General features: G+C 47.1%; 1 protein-coding gene across 1 annotated transcript in view; it reads left to right on the top strand.

Annotated features, from left to right (window-relative positions):
• Positions 1-16297, top strand: part of LOC120928008 — a 31187-nt gene extending 14890 nt beyond the window's left edge. The window contains exons 3-5 of the mRNA XM_040339066.1: positions 6212-6286; positions 8174-8291; positions 16050-16297. Of these exons, the coding sequence (XP_040195000.1) occupies positions 6212-6286; positions 8174-8291; positions 16050-16185 (329 nt within the window). The 3' untranslated portion in view covers positions 16186-16297. The remainder of the gene's footprint in view (positions 1-6211; positions 6287-8173; positions 8292-16049) is intronic.
• Positions 16298-19823: the final 3526 nt, after the last annotated feature.

Genomic DNA, 19823 nt, shown 5'->3' on the forward strand with positions numbered 1-19823 from the left:
TTACAAAATAGGGGGTATTTTTATGGCATTTTTATTAATATTTTTTTTACTAGTAATGGCGGCGATCGGCGATTTTTTTTTCGGTATTGCGACATTATGGCGGACACTTCGGACATTTTTGACACATTTTTGGGACCATTGGCATTTTTATAGCGATCAGTGCTATAAAAATGCATTAGATTACTATAAAAATGCCACTGGCAGTGAAGGGGTTAACACTAGGGGGCGGGGAAGGGGTTAAGTATGCCTGGGTGTGTTCTTACTGTGGGGGGGGGGGGGGTGGCCTCACTTGGGGAAACACTGATTTTCTGTTCATACATTGTATGAACAGAAAATCAGCATTTCCCCTGCTGACAGGAACGAGAGCTGTGTGTTTACACACACAGCTCCCGTTCCCCGCTCTGTACCGAGCGATCGCGTGTGCCCGGCGGCGATCGCGCCCGCCGGGCACACGCACGGGAGTCGGGGGCGAGCGGGGGGCGCGCGCGCGCGCCTCCGGCGGCGCGCGTGCGCCCCTAGTGGCGGCTAAAGGGTAGGACGTCCATTTACGTGGTCTCGCCTAGGAGAGCCACCTTGTGGACGTAAAATGACGGTGCGGCGACGGCAAGTAGTTAAGCGTAATTCAACCACACCCACTTTTTTGCCGTTTCCATTTCTCTACTATTTCCCTCATTCTCAAGTCCAAAAGTTGGGAGGTATGAACTCTATAATTGTAGTGCCACCCCCATGAGGGCCGCTGGATATTGCTTGTCCTCTTGTGGTGCAATGACCCTGTGAACTCCCCAGCACTTCTTACAGTCTAGGTTCTAACATAATACACACACCTTAAAATAAACCACAGACACAGTATAAGCTCAAGTCAGCAAACTTTCTGTATTGGCAAAACAAACAGTGTAAGTAAGGTGTACGTCAGCCAAACCCTGGGACAGCACCCAAAGCTGGTTGAGTTGAACACTCGCCAATCAGGTATATACAGGATAATGAGAAGACAGTAACATATGATAACAGTTAAATATGCAGAAAGAATAGTAAACACTGAATAATTGAACGGGCCCAGACAACTCTATTATACGAAGGTGGTGACTAGGGGAAGAGACTGGCCTGCATGGATCTGGGGTTCAGGTAGTATTTAGGCCAGCTCACACCCTGCAGATCATGATGGGATAAAAGTAGTCCTTTAGCTAGATTCACAAAGAGTTAGGCCGGCGTATCAGTAGATACGCCGACCTAACTCGGAATCTGCGCCTTCTCAAACTGAGATACACTTAAACCTAGCTAATATACGACAGCCTGCGCCGTCGTATCTTAGAGTGCAATATTTAGGCTGGCCGCTAGGTGGCGCTTCCATTGAGGTCGGCGTAGAATATGTAAATCACTAGATAAGCCTATTCACGAACGTACGTGCGCCCGTCGCAATAAAGATACGCCGTTTACGTAAGGCATTTTCAGGCGTAAAGTTATTCCATCAAATAGCTGGACTAGTAATGTTAAGTATGGCCCTCGTTCCCGCGTCGAAATTTGAAAATTTTACCTCGTTTGCGTAAGTCGTCCGTGAATAGGGCTGGACATAATTTACGTCCACGTCGAAACCAATACGTCCTTGGGGACTACTTTGCCGCAATGCACACTGGGATATGTACACGGACGGCGCATGCGCCGCTCTTAAAAAACGTCAAACATGTCAGGTCACCCCCCATTAACATAAAACACGCCCCCTCAGCCTAATTTGAATTAGGCGCGCTTACGCCGGCCACATTTACGCTACGCCGCTGTAAGTTAGGAGGCAAGTACTTTGTGAATACAGTACTTGCCTATCTAACTTAAGGCGGCGTAGCGTAAATACGATACTCTACGCCGCCTTAAAGATGCGGCGGTCTACTTGAATCTAGCTACTAGTGTCAGGCCTTAAGTAGTCTTCACTGGCAGCTCAAAGTGTAGGAAAGGGGAAATCCTCAAGGAAAGAATAGAAAGTTCTAGCAGTTAGCATGATAATTGGGATGACTTCCTCTGAAATTGGGGTTATGATGTCTGCATGCAGTGTCCATGTTTTGTTGACAAAAAAGGAATTTAGGCTTTAGCCCGCTCACCAAATCCCGAAGGCAGTCGGCACCCACAGGCAGCAGTACAGAGTCTTCACCTCCAGACAGGCAAGGATGGATGCAGCATGGATGTGGATTAGATGCCGATATTTAGAAATCGCGGCGGATATATGATGCCGATTTTTTGGGGCCGATATGTTAGGCCGATTTTTTTTTCTCCCCTTCATCTCATAAAATCTAACAGTTAGACCCCTTTCACACTGGGGCGTTTTTCAGGCGCTTTTGGGCTAAAAATAGCGCCTGTAAAGTGCCTGCAAAACTGCTCCCCTGCAGTCTCCGTGTGAAAGCCGAGTGCTTTCACACTGAGGTGTGCGCTGGCAGGACGTTAAAAAAAAGTCCTGCAAGCAGCATCTTTGGAGCGGTGTACACCGCTCCTCCACCACTCTAGCCCATTGAAATGAACGGGCACCGCTTCTGCAGTGGCGCTACATGGGAGCATTTAACCCTTTCATCGGCCGCTAGCTGGGATATAAGCACCCCGCTAGCAGCCAATAGGACCTCTAGAATGATGGTCCAGCGGAGTTCTGCAGATTTTTTTTTTTAAAGTCAGCAGCTACAAATACTGTAGCTGTTGACTTTTAATATATGGACACTTACCTGTCCTGGGTGCCCGAAGCCGATCTCTCCCTCGGGTGCTGCCGCCGCCATCTTCGGTAAGGGAATCGGGAAGTGAAGCCTTGCGGCTTCACTTCCTGGTTCTCTACTGTGCATGTGCGAGTCCCAGAAGACAGCGGGGGGGCAGAGTAGGCGCCAGATGTGGCGTAGGTCACCACAGTCAGCGCGGTGATCTATGCCCGGAAGAGGGAGCAAATACCTGGGATTACGCAGGTATCTGCTCCCTCCTCCCCCTGAAAGGTACCAAATGTGACACCGGAGGGGGGGGAGGATTCCGAAAAGCGGAAGTTCCATTATCCAAGTAATAAGTGATACAGAAAATTTCTTAAATTTAAACATTTATTTTAAACACAACAAGCCTCCATTCAGTGCACTTGTATGTATAATATAATATATATATATATATATATATATATATATATATATTTTTTTTTTTTTTTTTTTTAATCTTTTAAATGCCCAAAAACAGGTAATCAAAACCTTTGGACGAAAAAAAAAATATGGGCTAACTTTACTGTTTAGTTTTTTTTTTATTGTCCAAAAAAATTGCGTTTGAAAGACCGCTGCGCAAATACCGTGTGACATAAAATATTGCAACAATCGCTATTTTATTTCTTAGGGTCTATGCTAAAAAAATATATATATATATATAGTGTTTGGGGGTTCTAAGTGATTTTCTAGCAGAAAATACAGGGGCCCAGATTCTCAAACGAGATACTACGGCGTATCTCCAGATATGCCGTTGTATCTCTAAGTTGCGCGGTCGTATCTATGCGCCTGATTCTTAGAATCAGTTACACATAGATTTCCCGTAGATCCGACTGGCGTAACTGTGTTACACCGTGGTATCGTAACTGCATATTTACGCTGGCCGCTAGGTGGCGCTTCAGTCGAATTCCCTGTCGAGTATGCAAATTAGCTAGATACGCGAATTCCCGAATGTACGCCCGGCCGACGCAGTACATTTACGCCGTTTACGTTAGGCTTTTCCCGGCGTATAGTTACCCCTGCTATATGGTGGCGTAAGTGCGGTGTACCAATGTTAAGTATGGCTGTCGTTCCCGCGTCGAAATTTGAAAAGTTACGTCGTTTGCGTAAGTCGTCCGTGAATGGGGCTGGACGTCATTTATGTTCACGTCGAAACCAATCACGTCCTTGCGGCGTACTTTGGAGCAATGCACACTGGGAAATTCCACGGACGGCGCATGCGGGTCGGGTCACACAACATTTACATAAAACACGCCCCCCTGTTCCAAATTTGAATTAGGCGGGCTTACGCCGGCCGATTTTCGCTACGCCGCAACTTACGGAGCAAGTGCTTTGAGAATACAGCACTTGCCCGTCTAAGTTGCGGAGGCGTAACGTAAATCAGATACGTTACGCTGGCCCAGGATTTTTACTTGTTGTAAGCTCCACTGGCTTCCGGTCACCCAACAATTACATTTCAAAGTGCTAACAACAACTTACAAAGACATCCACAACTCTGCCCTGGGTACATCACTAACCTTAGTCTCAAAATACCAACCAAATTGTTCTCATTCCTCCCAAGACCTCTTGATCTCTAGCTCCCTTGTCATCTCCCCCCATGCTTGCCTCCAGGACTTCTCTCGTGTCTCTCCCATCCTTTGGAACTTTATTTTCTAACTAATATACTGTGTTTTTACTTTCTCTATCAGCTCATCCCCCACAGATATTAACTGTTTTTATCACTTGACCCTCCCTCCTAGATTGTATACTCTAACAAGCAGGGCCCTCTAATTCCTCTTGTACCAAATTGTAATGTAATTTTAAAGCGGAGGTTCGCCCAAAAAACAAGTATATAACATTACATTCAGTATACCTCAAACATGTACAGTATGCCGTTTTATTTTTTTGGGGGGGGGTGTACATACGGTATTATCGGTATTTTCCTCCCGGCTTCCGGGTACTCGCTCCCGCGGGAGTGGGCGTTTCTGTGCAGTGCCGCAATGTCATCTGGGACTTCGCCCATATGATTGATGTGCCTGAGAAAAACTCCCCCCGGTGGATAAGGCGCGTCACGACTTTCCGAAAGTAGCCGAACCGCGAGTCGGCTCTATACGGCGCCTGCGCACCGACTAGGAGCCGTGTAGAGCTGACTGCGCAGGCACCGTATAGAGCCGACTCGCGGCTCGGCTACTTTCGGAAAGTCGTGACGCGCCTTATCCGCCGGGGGGAGTTTTTCTCAGGCACGTCAATCATATGGGCGAAGTCCCAGATGACATTGCGGCACTGCACAGGAACGCCTACTCCCGCGGGAGCGAGTACCCGGAAGCTGGGAGGAAAATACCAATAATACCGTATGTACACCCCAAAAAAAAAAAAACTGCATACTGTACATGTTTGAGGTATACTGAATGTAATGTTATATACTTGTTTTTTGGGTGAACCTCCGCTTTAATGTCTGCCTTCATTTTGTAAAGCACTGAGCGAACTGTTGGCGCTATATAAATTCATACGTATACAGTGGCGGCCCGTCCATATACAGTGGCTCCCCCCATCTATGCTTCCTGCCCCCTAATCTACATGCAGGGCTCCGGATGCATGGATTCCAATCAGGTTTTTTTTGAGGCTCTAATGGGCTTTAAAAAGAGGGTGGCTTGGGGCGCAGATGTGTGACAAACAATAGCAAATTAATATTCGCTATTGTCTTTCTGAGTCTCCTCCTAGCCTCCTAGGATTCAAAAAAAGGGTGGGATCCGGGCCCAGAGCACTGCGCCTTAAGCCCACCCAGTTGTGTGACTAAACCAAATTAATATTCGCTATTGTTACACTGATTCTACTCCCAGACAATCAGGAAGCAGGTCCTGTGACCCATTTCCAGATTGGCCCGAAAGGAGCCCATTGGCCTAGAAGGATGCCGTGATGCCAAAGAGGAAGACAAGACTTCTGAGATGTGGGGGAAGTCGCCGCCCGGGGGCCATAGATGGGGTAAGTGCAGGACTCATATCCGACTGGCGGGGAAGGGAGGTGCGGGTGACCCAACCGACCCACATAGGGGGAGTTGGTGCAAGTGATAAATATACCACCAGCCGCCACTGCCTGTATAATAATAATAAAGCCTTGTATGCACAGGCAGAATGTCAGGAGACCTTTGCCAGTTAAAAAAAAAAAGATGTCCGACATTTTGCCCGTCGGTCTTTCCGACATAAGCTTTTTGGCCGGCTTCTGTTGGATGTACATGCTGGAAAACCAGAGGCTGACCGACTCCCGATCAGCGCTCTCTGCCAATGGCAGAGAGAGCTGATCGGAGTGTTCTGGCAGGGATGCTGCCCGCCGTTCAGAACACAACTGCTCGGCGGGATAGATCACTGCACTAACCTCGCATTGCAGCTGTTAGTGTGTACCTGACTTAATAGACTGAAAATGGTCCAATACAATAGATGGGTTGTCTCATACTTATGGGTGGTTGAGTAGAATTTTCTGTGTGCAAGTACCATTGTAGATGTTAATGGAAGATTTTTAACTTGTCTGGGTAGGTCCGTCTCTGGAGGAAAATCCCAATAAAGTTACATCCATTGCAGAGGAACTGTACATGGAGGGTGCCAATAAAGGTGAGTGTGATTCCTTTCTGTAGCTTGACACTGGTCAGGTCACATGATGTGACATTTTCTTCTGCCTACAAGAGAACCAATGACAGGACACCCATACTCAATAGAAAAAAAATGAAAAAAAGTATGTGGTCCGTGGCACCATCAGTAATTGGCCTCCATCCCAAATTTGGGCAGAAAAAAGAGAATTTTGGTCAGGGGGACTTTGAATGAGGCCAATCACTATATAGAGTGAGCACATCGTATTATGCCCTGTACACATGATCGGAATTTCCGATTGGATAAAATCCAATGGAATTGTCCGTTGGAATTCCGTTCAAGCCAGGGGCGGACTGACAACTCATGGGGCCCCCGGGCAATAGAAGATTATGGGGCCCCCAGGCTTACAGATGGCCACCAAGTCAGGAGGCAGTGCAGAGGCAGGGAAGCTAAAATCTCAGGATTTTCACATCAAAAGCATGTCGATTTTGGACATATCAGGGACAGATTTTTACATACTGTCCCTGGTTTTACTGAGCCTGGCAACCCTGATGGGGCCCCCTAGTGGCATGGACCCTCGGGCAGTGCCCGAGTGCCTCAATGGTCAGTCCGCCCCTGGTTCAAGCTGTCTTGCATACACACTGTCAGACCAAATTCCGACCGTCCAAAACGCGGTGACGTAAAACATTACGACTAGCTGAGAAAAATTAAGTTCAATGCTTCCGAGCATGCGTCAACTTGATTCTGAGCATGCATGTTTTTTTCTCCGTCGGAGTTCCACACAGGCGATCGGAATTTTTGATTGGAAAAAATAAAACATGTTCTAAAAAAGTCCAATGGGGCCCACACACGGTCGGAATATCCGATGAAAAAATTCCGTCTGACTTTTTTCATCGGGAATTCCGATCGTGTGTACAAGGCATTACTGTTTATTACATAATATCTGACAAAAGGGGGGGGGGGTGGTGGAATTATGGGATTTAAATGAGAGATGTAAACCAAAAAGCAGTCACAGCAAAGAACGTTTCCCTGGACCTTCTGGGATCATATACAGCATACTCAATGACAAAAAGTGCATACTGTCAGTTAGTGGAATGAGTTTAGATGTGGTGACCTTTGCACACTCCTATCCAGTTAGGCTTAGGGGCAGATCCACAGAGCGAGTACGCCGGCGTATCTACTGATACGCCGGCGTACTTTCAAATTTCCTGCGTCGTATCTTTGTTTTGAATCCTCAAAACAACATACGACGGCATCTGGGTTAGATCCGACAGGCGTACGTCTTCGTACACCTTCGGATCTTAGATGCAATTCTTCGGCGTCCGCTGGGTGGCGTTCCCGTCGTATTCCGCGTCGAGTATGCAAATTTAGCAATTTCCGACGATCCACGAACGTACGAGAGGCCGTCGCATTCTTTTACGTCGTTTCCGTTCAGCTTTTTTCGTCGTATAGTTAAAGCTGCTATTTGGTGGCGTACGCAATGTTAAGTATGGCCGTTGTTCCCGCGTCGAATTTGAAAATATTTTATTTTCGTAAGTCGTCCGTGAATGGGGCTGGACGTAATTTACGTCCACGTCAAAACAATGACGTCCTTGCGACGTCATTTAGCGCAATGCACGGCGGGAAATTTAGGGACGGCGCATGCGCAGTTCGTTCGGCGCGGGGACGCGCTTCATTTAAATGAAACACGCCCCCTACTCGCCGATTTGAATTACGCGCCGTTACGCCGCGAGAGATACACTACGGCGCCGTAACTTACGGCGCAAATTCTTTGTGGATTCAAAGATTAAAAAAGTAAGTTACAGCGGCGTAGCGTATCTCACATACGCTGCGCCCATGCAATTGTACGAGGATCTGCCCCTTATTGTTTTATTGTGGCCTCCTATGAATATTATGTTTGTTTTCTTGCAGATGACCAAGAAATACATGAGACACAACACCACTCCTGGGTTTGGTATACAATAGTTCTTGCTGCAGTAATATTGGTGATTTCAATCCTGTTCTATTATAAAGCAAAAGCATGGAGAAAGTAAGTTAAATAAAACGTACAGGGTGTGAGTGTCCGATCATTTACTGAATGAACTGAAAGTTATTTTTCTTATGATTTCTTTCTTTCTGTGATGCCCCTAATGTAGCTGTGATATAAAAAGAGGAACTCTACCAGGAAATATTTGTATTAATCAATAAAATAACCTGCCATAATAAAAAAAAACATTTATTTATCTATCTATCTATATATAGCCGGATTCACGTAGGGCGGCGTATGTTTGAGCCGGCGTATCGTATTTACGCTACGCCGCCGTAAGTTAGAGAGGCAAGTGCTGTATTCACAAAGCACTTGCGTCCTAAGTTACGGCGGCGTAGCGTAAATGTGCCGGCCTAAGCGCGCCCAATTCAAATTGTGAAGAGGTGGGCGTGTTTTATGCTAATGAATCGTGACCCGCCGTGATTGACGTTTTTAACGAGCGGCGCATGCGCCGTCCGTGGACATATCCCAGTGCGCATGCTCCAAATTACACCGCAAAGACTTATTGGTTTTCACGGATGACTTACACAAACGACGTAAAAATTAGAAAATTCGACGCGGTTCCGACGTCCATACTTTTTTTTTTTTAAAGTGTATTTTGTGTGTGTACTCGAGAGAGGAGCCGGACTGCAGGAGTTGGGAGTAGGCAGGCCTCCCCCAGAGGCAATCTGCCACCTTTCTCCATGCCCCGGGTGGCAATGGTGGGTGTGTGAGGGGGTCCTCCCACACAGCCCGCCCTACCTGCTCCGCTTTGAAGCCCAACGGGGCAGAGGGACTCCCTATAAGGGAGTGAGAGGATTAGCCCACTCAACCAGCCCCGTTAGTCCTTCGCCTCTCTTTTTTAGAGACCGCGTGGTCAAAGTGCGTGCATGTTACCCCAATTTCGAGTGCGTGTAAGTGTGGTGGTTTTTGTGGGAGGGGGGTGGGCGTACTAAGCGCAGGCTTACCTCGCATAGCACACCCACCGGGAGCCGGGCTGAGACCACCAAACTCAATTCACATGTAGCGGAGACCGGGATCCGAACCCCTAGCTGCAGAGGTGAATGGCTTGTCAGCGCAGTGCCAATCACGTTGAGCCACCGCAGCTCCCCGACATCCATACTTAACATTGGCTGCGCCATCTTTTTGGTGGAATATCTTTAGGCCTGAAAACACCTTACATAAACGGCATATCTTTACTACGATGGGCAAGCGTACGTTCAAGAATAGGCATATCTCGCTGATTTACTTACTGATATCTAAGATTTGGCTCCTAAGGACCTCAGTGAGGTTCGTATTTGGCATCCAAACTTTGTAAAAATTTGTCAAACTGTCTCTAAACCAAACCCTAGGTAGGTTTGGCTTATCACCAATTATCTGCAGCAATCCATTACAGCAGGGGTGCCCAACCTTTTGAAGAGCAAGAGCCACTTAAGCGTCTTGGTAGCCGGTCGCGAGCCACAATGAGAGGAGCAGATGGATCTCAGCCCACTCGGCTCTATAGAGCCCACTCTACTCTCAGCACATCAAACTCGCAGCTAATAGAAGTCTATGGCTCAGTGCAGGTAACCCACAGGTGCACTTCTCTGCACCTGTGAATCAGTTTGAAAGCAGCGCAGTAACCAATGAAGAACAGATATGCCCATATACAGTTGTGTTCAAAATTATTCAACACCCCAATGCTGTAAAGGGTTTTAGGGAATTTAGTGTACATTTGTAATTGTATTCAGAATGAAATCCTACAAGGACTTCTTAAAGAACCATATGCAACTAAAATGACATCAATTGGTTTTGTAATACAGTAGTAAATGTTTATTTTGTGAATTCTTCATTTACACAATTATTCAACCCCTTAAAGACTACCACTCTGAGGAACAGAGGTTCATTGAAGTGTTTTCAATCAGGTATTGAAAACACCTGTGGATGTCAGGGAGCAGCAATAAAGCCTAATAAGCACCAATCAGGCAGCTTTAAAATGACTGTGATACTCAGCTCCTTCTAGACATTTACTGGTGTGGTTACAAACATGGTGAAGTCAAGAGAATGGTCCGGGAAGACAAGAGAAGAGGCGATTACTCTTCACAGGAAGGGCAATGGCTATAAGAAGATTGCAAAGATGTTAAACATACCAAGAGACACCATAGGAAGCATCATTCTCAAATTCAAGGCAAAGGGCACTGTTGAAACGCTACCTGGTGGTGGCAGAAAGAAGATGCTGACTTCGACTGCTGAGCGCTACCTGAAGCGTAGAGTGGAGAAAAGTCCCCGTGTGACTGCTGAGGAACTGAGAAAAGATTTGTCAGATGTGGGTACTGAAGTTTCTGCTCAGACAATACGGCGCACACTGCGTAATGAAGGCCTCCATGCCAGAACTCCCAGGCGCACCCCCTTGCTGTCTCCAAAGAATAATAAGAGTCGACTGCAGTATGCCAAAATCATGTGGACAAACCACAGAAGTTTTGGGATTGTGTTCTCTGGACTGATGAAACAAAATTACAACTGTTTGGGCCCATGGATCAACGCTATGTTTGGAGGAGGAAGAACAAGGCCTATGATGAAAAGAACACCTTGCCTACTGTGAAGCATGGCGGGGGGTCAATCATGCTTTGGGGCTGTTTTGCTTCTGCAGGTACAGGGAAGCTTCAGCGTGTGCAAGGTACCATGAATTCTCTTCAGTACCAGGAGATAGTGGATAACAATGTGATTGCAGTCCGTCACAAACCTGAGGCTTGGGAGACGTTAGACTTTTCAACAGGACAATGATGCCAAGCATACCTCCAAGTCCACTAGAGCATGGTTGCAGATTAAAGGCTGGAACATTTTGGAGTGGCCATAGCAGTCACCAGACTTAAATCCGATTGAGAACCTCTGGTGGGAATTAAAGAAAGCAGTTGCAGTGCGCAAGCCTAAGAATGTGACTGAACTGGAGGCTTTTGCCCATGACGAATGGGCGAAGATACCCGTAGATCGCTGCAAGACACTTGTGTCAAGCTATGCTTCACGTTTAAAAGCTGTTCTAACTGTAAAAGGATGTTGTACTAAGTACTAAGATTGAATGTCAATTGGGGGTTGAATAAAACTGATAATGATGTGAGCACAGAAAAGACATTTGTGGTTATTTCATTATAAATTTTATGTTATATTTGTCTGACCTACACGTGCCTCTTTGATTTAATTGTAAGCAGGATGACTGAATGATCAAAATCAATGTCAAACTGGCCAAAACAATCAATTTCAGTGGGGGTTGAATAATTTTGAATACAACTGTATACACTGTGGGGCAGATCCACATAGATCTGCACCCGCGCAGCGTATCTGAGATACCCTACGCCGCCGTAACTTACCTGGCTTTGGTTCGAATGCAGAAAGATTTTGCGCCGTAAGTTACGGCGGCGTAGTGTATCTCTTGCGGCGTAATGGCGTGGAATTCAAATGCGGTGAGTAGGGGGCGTGTTTCATTTAAATGAAGCGCTTCCCCGCGCCGAACAAACTGCGCATGCGCCGTCCCTAAATTTCCCGCCGTGCATTGCGCTAAATGACGTCGCAAGGACGTCATTGGTTTTGACGTGAACGTAAATGGCGTCCAGCCCCATTCACGGACGACTTACGCAAACAAAATAAAAAATTTCAAATTCGACGCGGGAACGACGGCCATACTTAACATTGCGTATGCCACCAAATAGCAGCTTTAACTATACGCCGAAAAAAGCCGAACGGAAACGACGTAAAAGAATGCGACGGCCACTCGTATATTCGTGGATCGTCGGAAATAGCTAATTTGCATACTCGACGCGGATTACGTCGGGAACGCCACCCAGCGGACGCCGAAGAATTGCATCTAAGATCCGAGGGCGTACGAAGACGTACGCCTGTCGGATCTAACCCAGATGCCGTCGTATCTTGTTTTGAGGATTCAAAACAAAGATACGACGCGGGAAATTTGAAAGTACGCCGGCGTATCGTGTACTCTTTGTGGATCTGCCCCTGTGATTTTAGTAATAAACTTACCCCTGGGCCACTGGTTGGGCAACCCTGATGTACAGCAATCCATGGCAGCCAACTAAACTTTTATTTATCTGCACTTGAGTCAGGAAAAATTATTATTATAGGTATCTGTAGGCAGGGCCGGACTGGGAGTAAAAACCAGCCCTGGAAAAAATGTCATACCAGCCCCATAGCATTATTATACCAGCCCAACAACATAACGTCATTATTTTCTTGTTCATAAAAGGGAAAATTATGCATTGTAAAGCACAGTTGAAGAGTGTATTATATATAGATAAGACCGATATGAAAGCACATAGGGCTAGGGATATATAACAGCAAATTACAGTTAAAAATGGTAAAAGTGGAGCAATCATCAAGGGGGACACCTTACATCAACCCCCCCTTACATCAATGACCCCCCCCCCTCTCAGACTGGCCTGGCGGCGCTGTCACTGACCACCTCTCAGGTGCACTGTGCAGGGATCAGTCAGTCGGCTCCCAGTTGGTGGCTCTGGTTTTCCTATTGTCTCCTCTCCACAGTCCACACACGTCTGACTTCTCCCGTGACCCCCAACCGTTGACTCCTCTCCAGACTGCAGACATGATATAAAACAAGAGATGGTCAGAGGTTGCAGACATGATACAGGAGATGTCAGAGGCTGTGGGCATGGTACAGGAGATGTCAGAGGCTGTGGGCATGGTACAGAAGATGTCAGAGGCTGTGGGCATGGTGCAGGAGATGTCAGAGGCTGTGGGCATGGTGCAGGAGATGTCAAGATGGCAGAGGCTGTGGGCATGGTGCAGGAGATGTCAGAGGCTATGGGCATGGTACAGAAGATGTCAAGATGGCAGAGGCTGTGGGCATGATACAGGAGATGTCAGAGGCTGTGGGCATGGTACAGGAGATGTCAGAGGCTGTGGGTATAGTACAGAAGATGTCAGAGGCTTTGGGCATGGTACAGAAGATGTCAGAGGCTGTGGGCATGGTAGAGAAGATGTCAGAGGCTTTGGGCATGGTACACAAAATGTCAAGATGGCAAAGGCTGTGGGCATGGTACAGGAGATGTCATGTCAGAGGCTATGGGCATGGTACAGAAGATGTCAAGATGGCAGAGGCTGTGGGCATGGTACAGGAGATGTCAGGGGCTGCAGGCATGGTACAGGAGATTTCAGGAGCTGCGGGCAAGGTACAAGAGATCAATGCAGCCAACAGTGCCCATCAAATGCAGCCTCACTGTACCCATCATTGCAGCCTAACTGTGCCCATCATTGCAGCCTGACCGTGCCCATCATTGCAGCCTGACCGTGCCCATCATTGCAGCCTGACCGTGCCCATAATGCAGTGTCAGCCTGCCCGTAATGCAGTCTCACTGCAGTCAGTGTCTGTGCCCAGAGGCGTAACTAGAACCTTCAGGGCCCACAAGAAACCATGAAGGGCACCTGGAGTCCTTTTCTCCCATCACGGGGCCCTTGATTTTGGTCCTGCAGAAGGACCCCTTTTACACAATTTAACTGATTGGACTACCCATTGTTTTGTATGGGGAGGTGGATGTAAACAGACGTGTCCATTTACACCTGCCTGCATCCGCTCCAATGAAAAAAGATGGATGGAGATTCCCCATCCGTCTTGCAGATTGGATGACAGTCAGACCGGTCCATAGAGAACAGCAGTCTGTGATCGTGTCCACTCTGCACAAGTGAAGCAGACATGGACCCGTCATCCACCTGCTCAGCAGGGATCAGTGGAGAGTTCCCCCACTGAGCAGGTGGATTTGCTTGGCAGAGTCTGCCCATGTGAAAGGGCTCCAAGGGAGAGATCTGTGGACTGTAATGTAAAGGGAAACCGATGTAAGGGCCAGTTCACACCAGACGCAGTTCCATACAGTTTTGTGCGCATTTTTACTGCGCTAAAAATGCATGCACAGTGTTTTCCATGTATTCCAATGGATCTTGATGGCTCTAGTTCACACCATGCAGTCAGTTTCTGGTGCAGAAACTGACCGAAAACTGACTGCATGGTGTGAACTAGAGCCATCAAGAGCCATTGGAATACATGGAAAACACTGTGCATGCATTTTGTGCAGAAAAAAAGCACATGGAACTGTGTCTGGAGTGAACTGGCCCAAAGAGGTACTCTTGGAATCCTGATGTAAGGGGGTATCTGATCACCAAAGCCCCCACGTACATCAGAGCCCCCCTTTACATCACAGTCCACAGAGCTCTCCCTTACATAAGTGTGCTCAGAGGTTGGCGAGATGGGGGGGGGCCCGGGGGGATATTTCCCTTACCAAAGATGAAGGCTTGGGCCCTGGATTGGTCAGCAAACAAGGCCTACTAGCCTGTGCTATACATAGGCTGGCAGAGCATGCTGGGGCTTGTAGTGCACCACACTAGGGAAACCCTAGTGGGCTGCTGTGTTGGTTGAGGGACTCTGGAGGTGACACACTCTGTTCAGCCCCATCAATGACTGACCCACCTTGTGTGCTGCTTTCTTTTCACTCACTGGAAAGTTTAATTAGCAAGCAAGGATTTTAGCTGACCTGGAGCTGTGGATCCTTTGTGGGGGGTTGCAGGCAGCATCCATAATACAAGTTGTCCTTCCCTCCACTATCTACCTGCAGGCTGCTAGTGCTAGTTTCTCTTTGGGAAGCATGGAGGAGCTGCTGAGGATTGGATGTGGGCGGAGCCACGAGGACACACACGAGGGGGGGTGAGAGGAGAAGATCCTGCTCTCTGTATTTTCTTTTCTCTCCTGTCCAACGTGCGAGGAGGAGGGGGGAGGGTGGGCTGTCAGTGCGGGGTCCGAACAGTGTGACAGAGAATAGACACTCTGCTCAGAACTGAAGCCACATTACACTAGCTTTTGCCCCCCCCCCCCTCTCTGCAGACACAAGCTGGTCTAGGAGGAGGAGGGGGGACTTTTCAATCAGAAGCGCGGCTAAAGTTTTCACACTCACAGCTTGCAGACACACAGAGGGAGATACCCGCTGACTGTGAGTGTGATGTACACAGTGTAGTGGAGGAGGACGAGGGAGCAGAGTGCTGCAGCCACAGCTTCGCCCCTAAGCAGCCTCAGGGCAGGCCAGGATTTCATAAAAATCTATTAATTTACCTTGTGCTTCAAGGGTGGTGGTCTTCTCCTCTGCCTCCTCTGCCACGTGACCCTGCAGGAGAAATAGTGGGCGGTGCTGGCGCCGCACGGGAAGATGGAACTGATCTGACGTTCAGTTCTCCTGCTCGGCTCCTCCCCTCCCTCAGTCACATGATCGCTCCAGTCCAGTGAGTGAGTCAGTCCACACAGGGGGTTAGATGCTGGGAAGGAAAGTGCGGCGGCGAGCATGGCGGCCGCAACTCACCGGCGGCCGGCCCGCCGCTGCTTCACTGACATAATGTGACATGCATGACACTGGAGTGACTGCAGCTAGGCATAGGGCAGCCATCCAGCCCTGCACAATAGCAAAGTGCGGCCGGCGGCCGCCGCCGTAGCCCACACAGCTGATAAATTTGACTGACAGCAGGCAGCCTACCGGGAATTTTCCCGGTATCCCGGTAGGCCAGTCCGGCCCTGTCTGTAGGAAGGTGTCATTCAACACCATTTAGAATAACGCTTAAATTACTGTATTCTATTTTCTTTAGTGAACTGAGTTCATGTATTGTCCATGGCAGCCAATCAGATTTCAACTGTCTTGTTTTTATTACACCTTGAAAATGAAATGCAAAAACATGAAGCTTACATGATCTACCTACACCCAATGAAAATAAATAAACTGTAAACTTTGTTTCATATAAATATAGGACAGAGCCTGTGACACCAGAGGAATTGGACAAGGCTGAGACTGGACAAGCAACACCGATATGCTCCACAAACAGATCAGACAAGCTAAAAGCCGCTCGGTTGTTATCCCGGAGAACGGCGCTAGAGGAATTATAGAGTAACAGACAGTCTTGTTTGGACTAAAAGATCAGAGAAATCAAAATTCTTCTAATGCCACAGCGCATAAAGGCACTTCATAGTGCTGCGCCTGCAGGGCCGCCATCAGGGGGGTACAGGCAGTACACCTGTAAGGGGCCCGGATGGCAACCCCCTTTAAAAAAAAATATATATATTTTTTTTTAAAGGGGACGGATGGCAACTCCCCCTTTTTTTTTTTTTATAAAAAAAAAATATATATTTTTTTAAATATATATATATATATTTTTTTTTTATTAAAGGGCCAATTTATTTTTTATTTTTTCAGAGGTCCGGAGGTCCCCAGGGCCCCGGATGGCAACCCCCTTTTTTGTATTTATTTTTTATAAAAAAAATATTTTTTCTAATATATTTTTATTTTATTTTTTATTAAAGGGCCAATTTTTTTTTTTAGGGATACGGGGCTCCCCAGGGGCCCGGAGAGCCCCAGGGCCCCGGATGAAAAACCCCCTTTTTTTATAAAAAAAATATATATTTTTTATATATTTTTGTATTACTTTATATATATTTTTATTATTAAAGGGCCCCGGATGGCTAGCCCCCTTTTTTTATATATATTTTTCTTTATTTCTTCTTTTTTTTTGTAAAGGCCCCCCCCCCCCCCCCCAGCTTCTCAATTCGCGGCAGCCCCTCCCCCGTTCTCACTTTCAGACGGCAGCACTCCGCCACCCCGCCCCTGTAAGGGGCCCCATAATTCCTGATGGCGGCCCTGTACGCCTGCCACACTTGTTGGTGGGAGTGTGGCCATAGAGGCTCCTTCCTACACGTATGGTGGGACTGCGCTAAGTTACACCCTTTTTGGCAAGACATCAGAACCCAAAGTAACTGTATACTGGACATAGACCTCCCTGACTCTCCAATGGGCTTCCTTCTGCATGTCCCCGCCATTCCTCTCAGCCTTTTTGTCGAAAGTTGGTACTGCCTCATCTTCTGAATGCGGCTAGGAGACTGATCCCGTTTATTGGAAAAATAGCCAAATCCCAAGCCGTTCGGACTGGATACGTTTAGTGAACAATAATATCAAGGCGGCGGAAGGAATGAATGGCAAAATGCAAGTACAAATATGATAAATGCCATGGCACACGGGCCACATGGATTCACTACGTCGAGGGGGCTGATGCTGACACACGACCAAGAGACCCCAATCAGACAGGGGGAGAGTAATTGTCAGAATGCTTATTGATCCGATCTATCCATCTGATCTATTTGCTGCAGGTTTGCTCACATAGGGCTAGATTCAGAGAGAAGATACGCCGTCGTATCTCTGAGTGCGCGGGGACGTATCTATGCGCCTGATTCAGAGAATCAAGTTACGCATAGATTTCCCTAAGATCCGACCGGCGTAAGTGACTTACACCGTCGTATCTTAGGCTGCATATTTACGCTGGCCGTTAGGTGGCGCTTCCGTATATTTACGCGAGGAATATGCAAATGAGCTAGATACGCCGATTCAGAAACGTAGGTCCGGCCGGCGCATTTATTAACGTTAGGCTTTTTTTGGCGTATAGTTACCCCAGCTATATGAGGCTATATGGCCGTCGTTCCTGAGTCGAGTTTTGAAAATTTTACGTCGTTTGCGTAAGTCGTTCGCGAATAGGGCTGGACGTAATTTACGTTCACGTCGAAAGCAATGAGGTTTTGCGGCGGAATTTCGAGCATGCACACTGGGATTTTTTCACGAACGGCGCATGCGGGGTCACAGTTAATATAGTCAAATATGCGGGGGTCACAGTTAATATACATAAAACACGCCCACATCATCCACATTTGAATTAGGCGGTCTTACGCCGACACAGATACTTTATGCCGCCACAACTAAGGGCGCAAGTTGTTTCTGAATACAGAACTTGCACCCTAAATTACGGCGGCGTAACGTATCTGAGATACGTTACGCCGGGCGCATAGATAGACCATTCTATCTGAATCCAGCCCATAATTTGCATGAGTGCACTTTTCTTTGTTTATTTCCTTGTTATTTTAGTTTTTTGGTTTCGATCCTAGAGATCGGTGTTTCTTGAATGTATCAGCCACTTGGCTTTGCTTACCTGTCAGACTCGGTGGTGTCTGCCCACGAACACCACCTGTGTCTAGTAGAGGGTTTAGGGACAACTTAATAGCCATATGATTAATATGCTCCGTCTCTTATGCCCTCTTTGTTGGATGGCCAATCGGGCCCACTGTTTTGTATACTACTGTCTTTTATTTTTTCTGGCTTTGTTATATTGTGCATTTCTGTTTGTCCTCTTTTTGTTTTTGACTGTTGTATTTACAGAAAGTGAACTCTTATATAAAGATTATAAAAAAAAAAAGAAGACCTTTGTGTTAGTGCTTCAATGTGTAGTTTTGCTCTGACAAAAAGTGACATCAGTTGGGGAAATTCACTGAGGATCAGATTTTAAAAAAGTGTTCCACAATATATTAATATTTGGACTTCAGATATATGCAGTGTATTTCTTTGTGCCATTTTTGCATGTTTGTGTCATTAAATTATTCTTGCTTATTCTCAGGAATCCTTACAGAGTTTATTAAACCAAAGAAAACGACAAACAGTTGCAATACCTACCAATGTAAAAAGACTGGACTTCGAGTAAACTACAGCTGTAGATATTTTTTTTAATAAATAAGCATATGCTTATTAAATCCATTAGTAATAAATGGAAAGGCCATTAAGCATGGTGGTGGGCGGGAACATATGAAGCAGTAGTTCCAATGAAGAGCACCGGTGGGAGGAGCAACATTAGAGATCCTGCCAGAGGTTGAAGTTACTACAGTCCTCCCTTTGGCGCATCATCTTTTAGTTTTCTTCATTTGTGTACTGTCTGTACATATGTACAGTATGTCAGTGTGCAGAGGTATGACTAGAAATCACAGGCCCCCCTACAAAAAAAATGAACTAATGCCATTGAACAACAGATTACCACACCCATGTGGCACAGTACCCAGGCAACAGCTTATATTTGCAATCAGAGTCTTCGAGTAAGGGATGCGATAACCCTAATAACCAATGGCCTGGAGTGTGCCTTTAGCCCGCTGGTAGGTACGCCTGAAAGAGGGCATACCCTGAATAAGAAAAAGTACAATGAGAATATATGAAAGCTGAGGGAATGGGAGGGTGGGACCCAAAATCCGACGGCGAACCCAGCCCTGACAGGGAGGTAGTCTTAAGTACCCTCAGACTCCTCCCAGCCTTCTAACTTGTAATCAGAGTCTTCGAGTAAGGGATGCGATAACCCTAATAACCAATGGCCTGGAGTGTGCCTTTGGCCCGCTGGTAGGTACGCCTGAAAGAGGGCAAAAGACCCATATTTAGGTGAAGAGGCGTAGATAAGCGACCAAGAAGTAAAGCAGCATGCGCCCGCATGGCAACCGTATGCATACCCGATAAGTAGCCGTTATGACAGGAGAACCTACTGACTCATGACCTGTGAAAGAAGGAAGCCCCTGCCGAACGCGTGAAGCAGCCCCTGAAGTCAACCAATGCCCCGAGAAAGATTGGTTCGAGCCTGCTGCCTGCGACAACCCAGCCGAGAGCCTGAAGCGTTTATGATGAGAGGATACTTGGGGGCAACTGAACCAGAACTGGCCCGATAAGCCCCTGC

The sequence above is a fragment of the Rana temporaria genome, chromosome 2 (assembly GCF_905171775.1).
Source record: "Rana temporaria chromosome 2, aRanTem1.1, whole genome shotgun sequence".
Classification (NCBI taxonomy): Eukaryota; Metazoa; Chordata; class Amphibia; order Anura; family Ranidae; genus Rana; species Rana temporaria.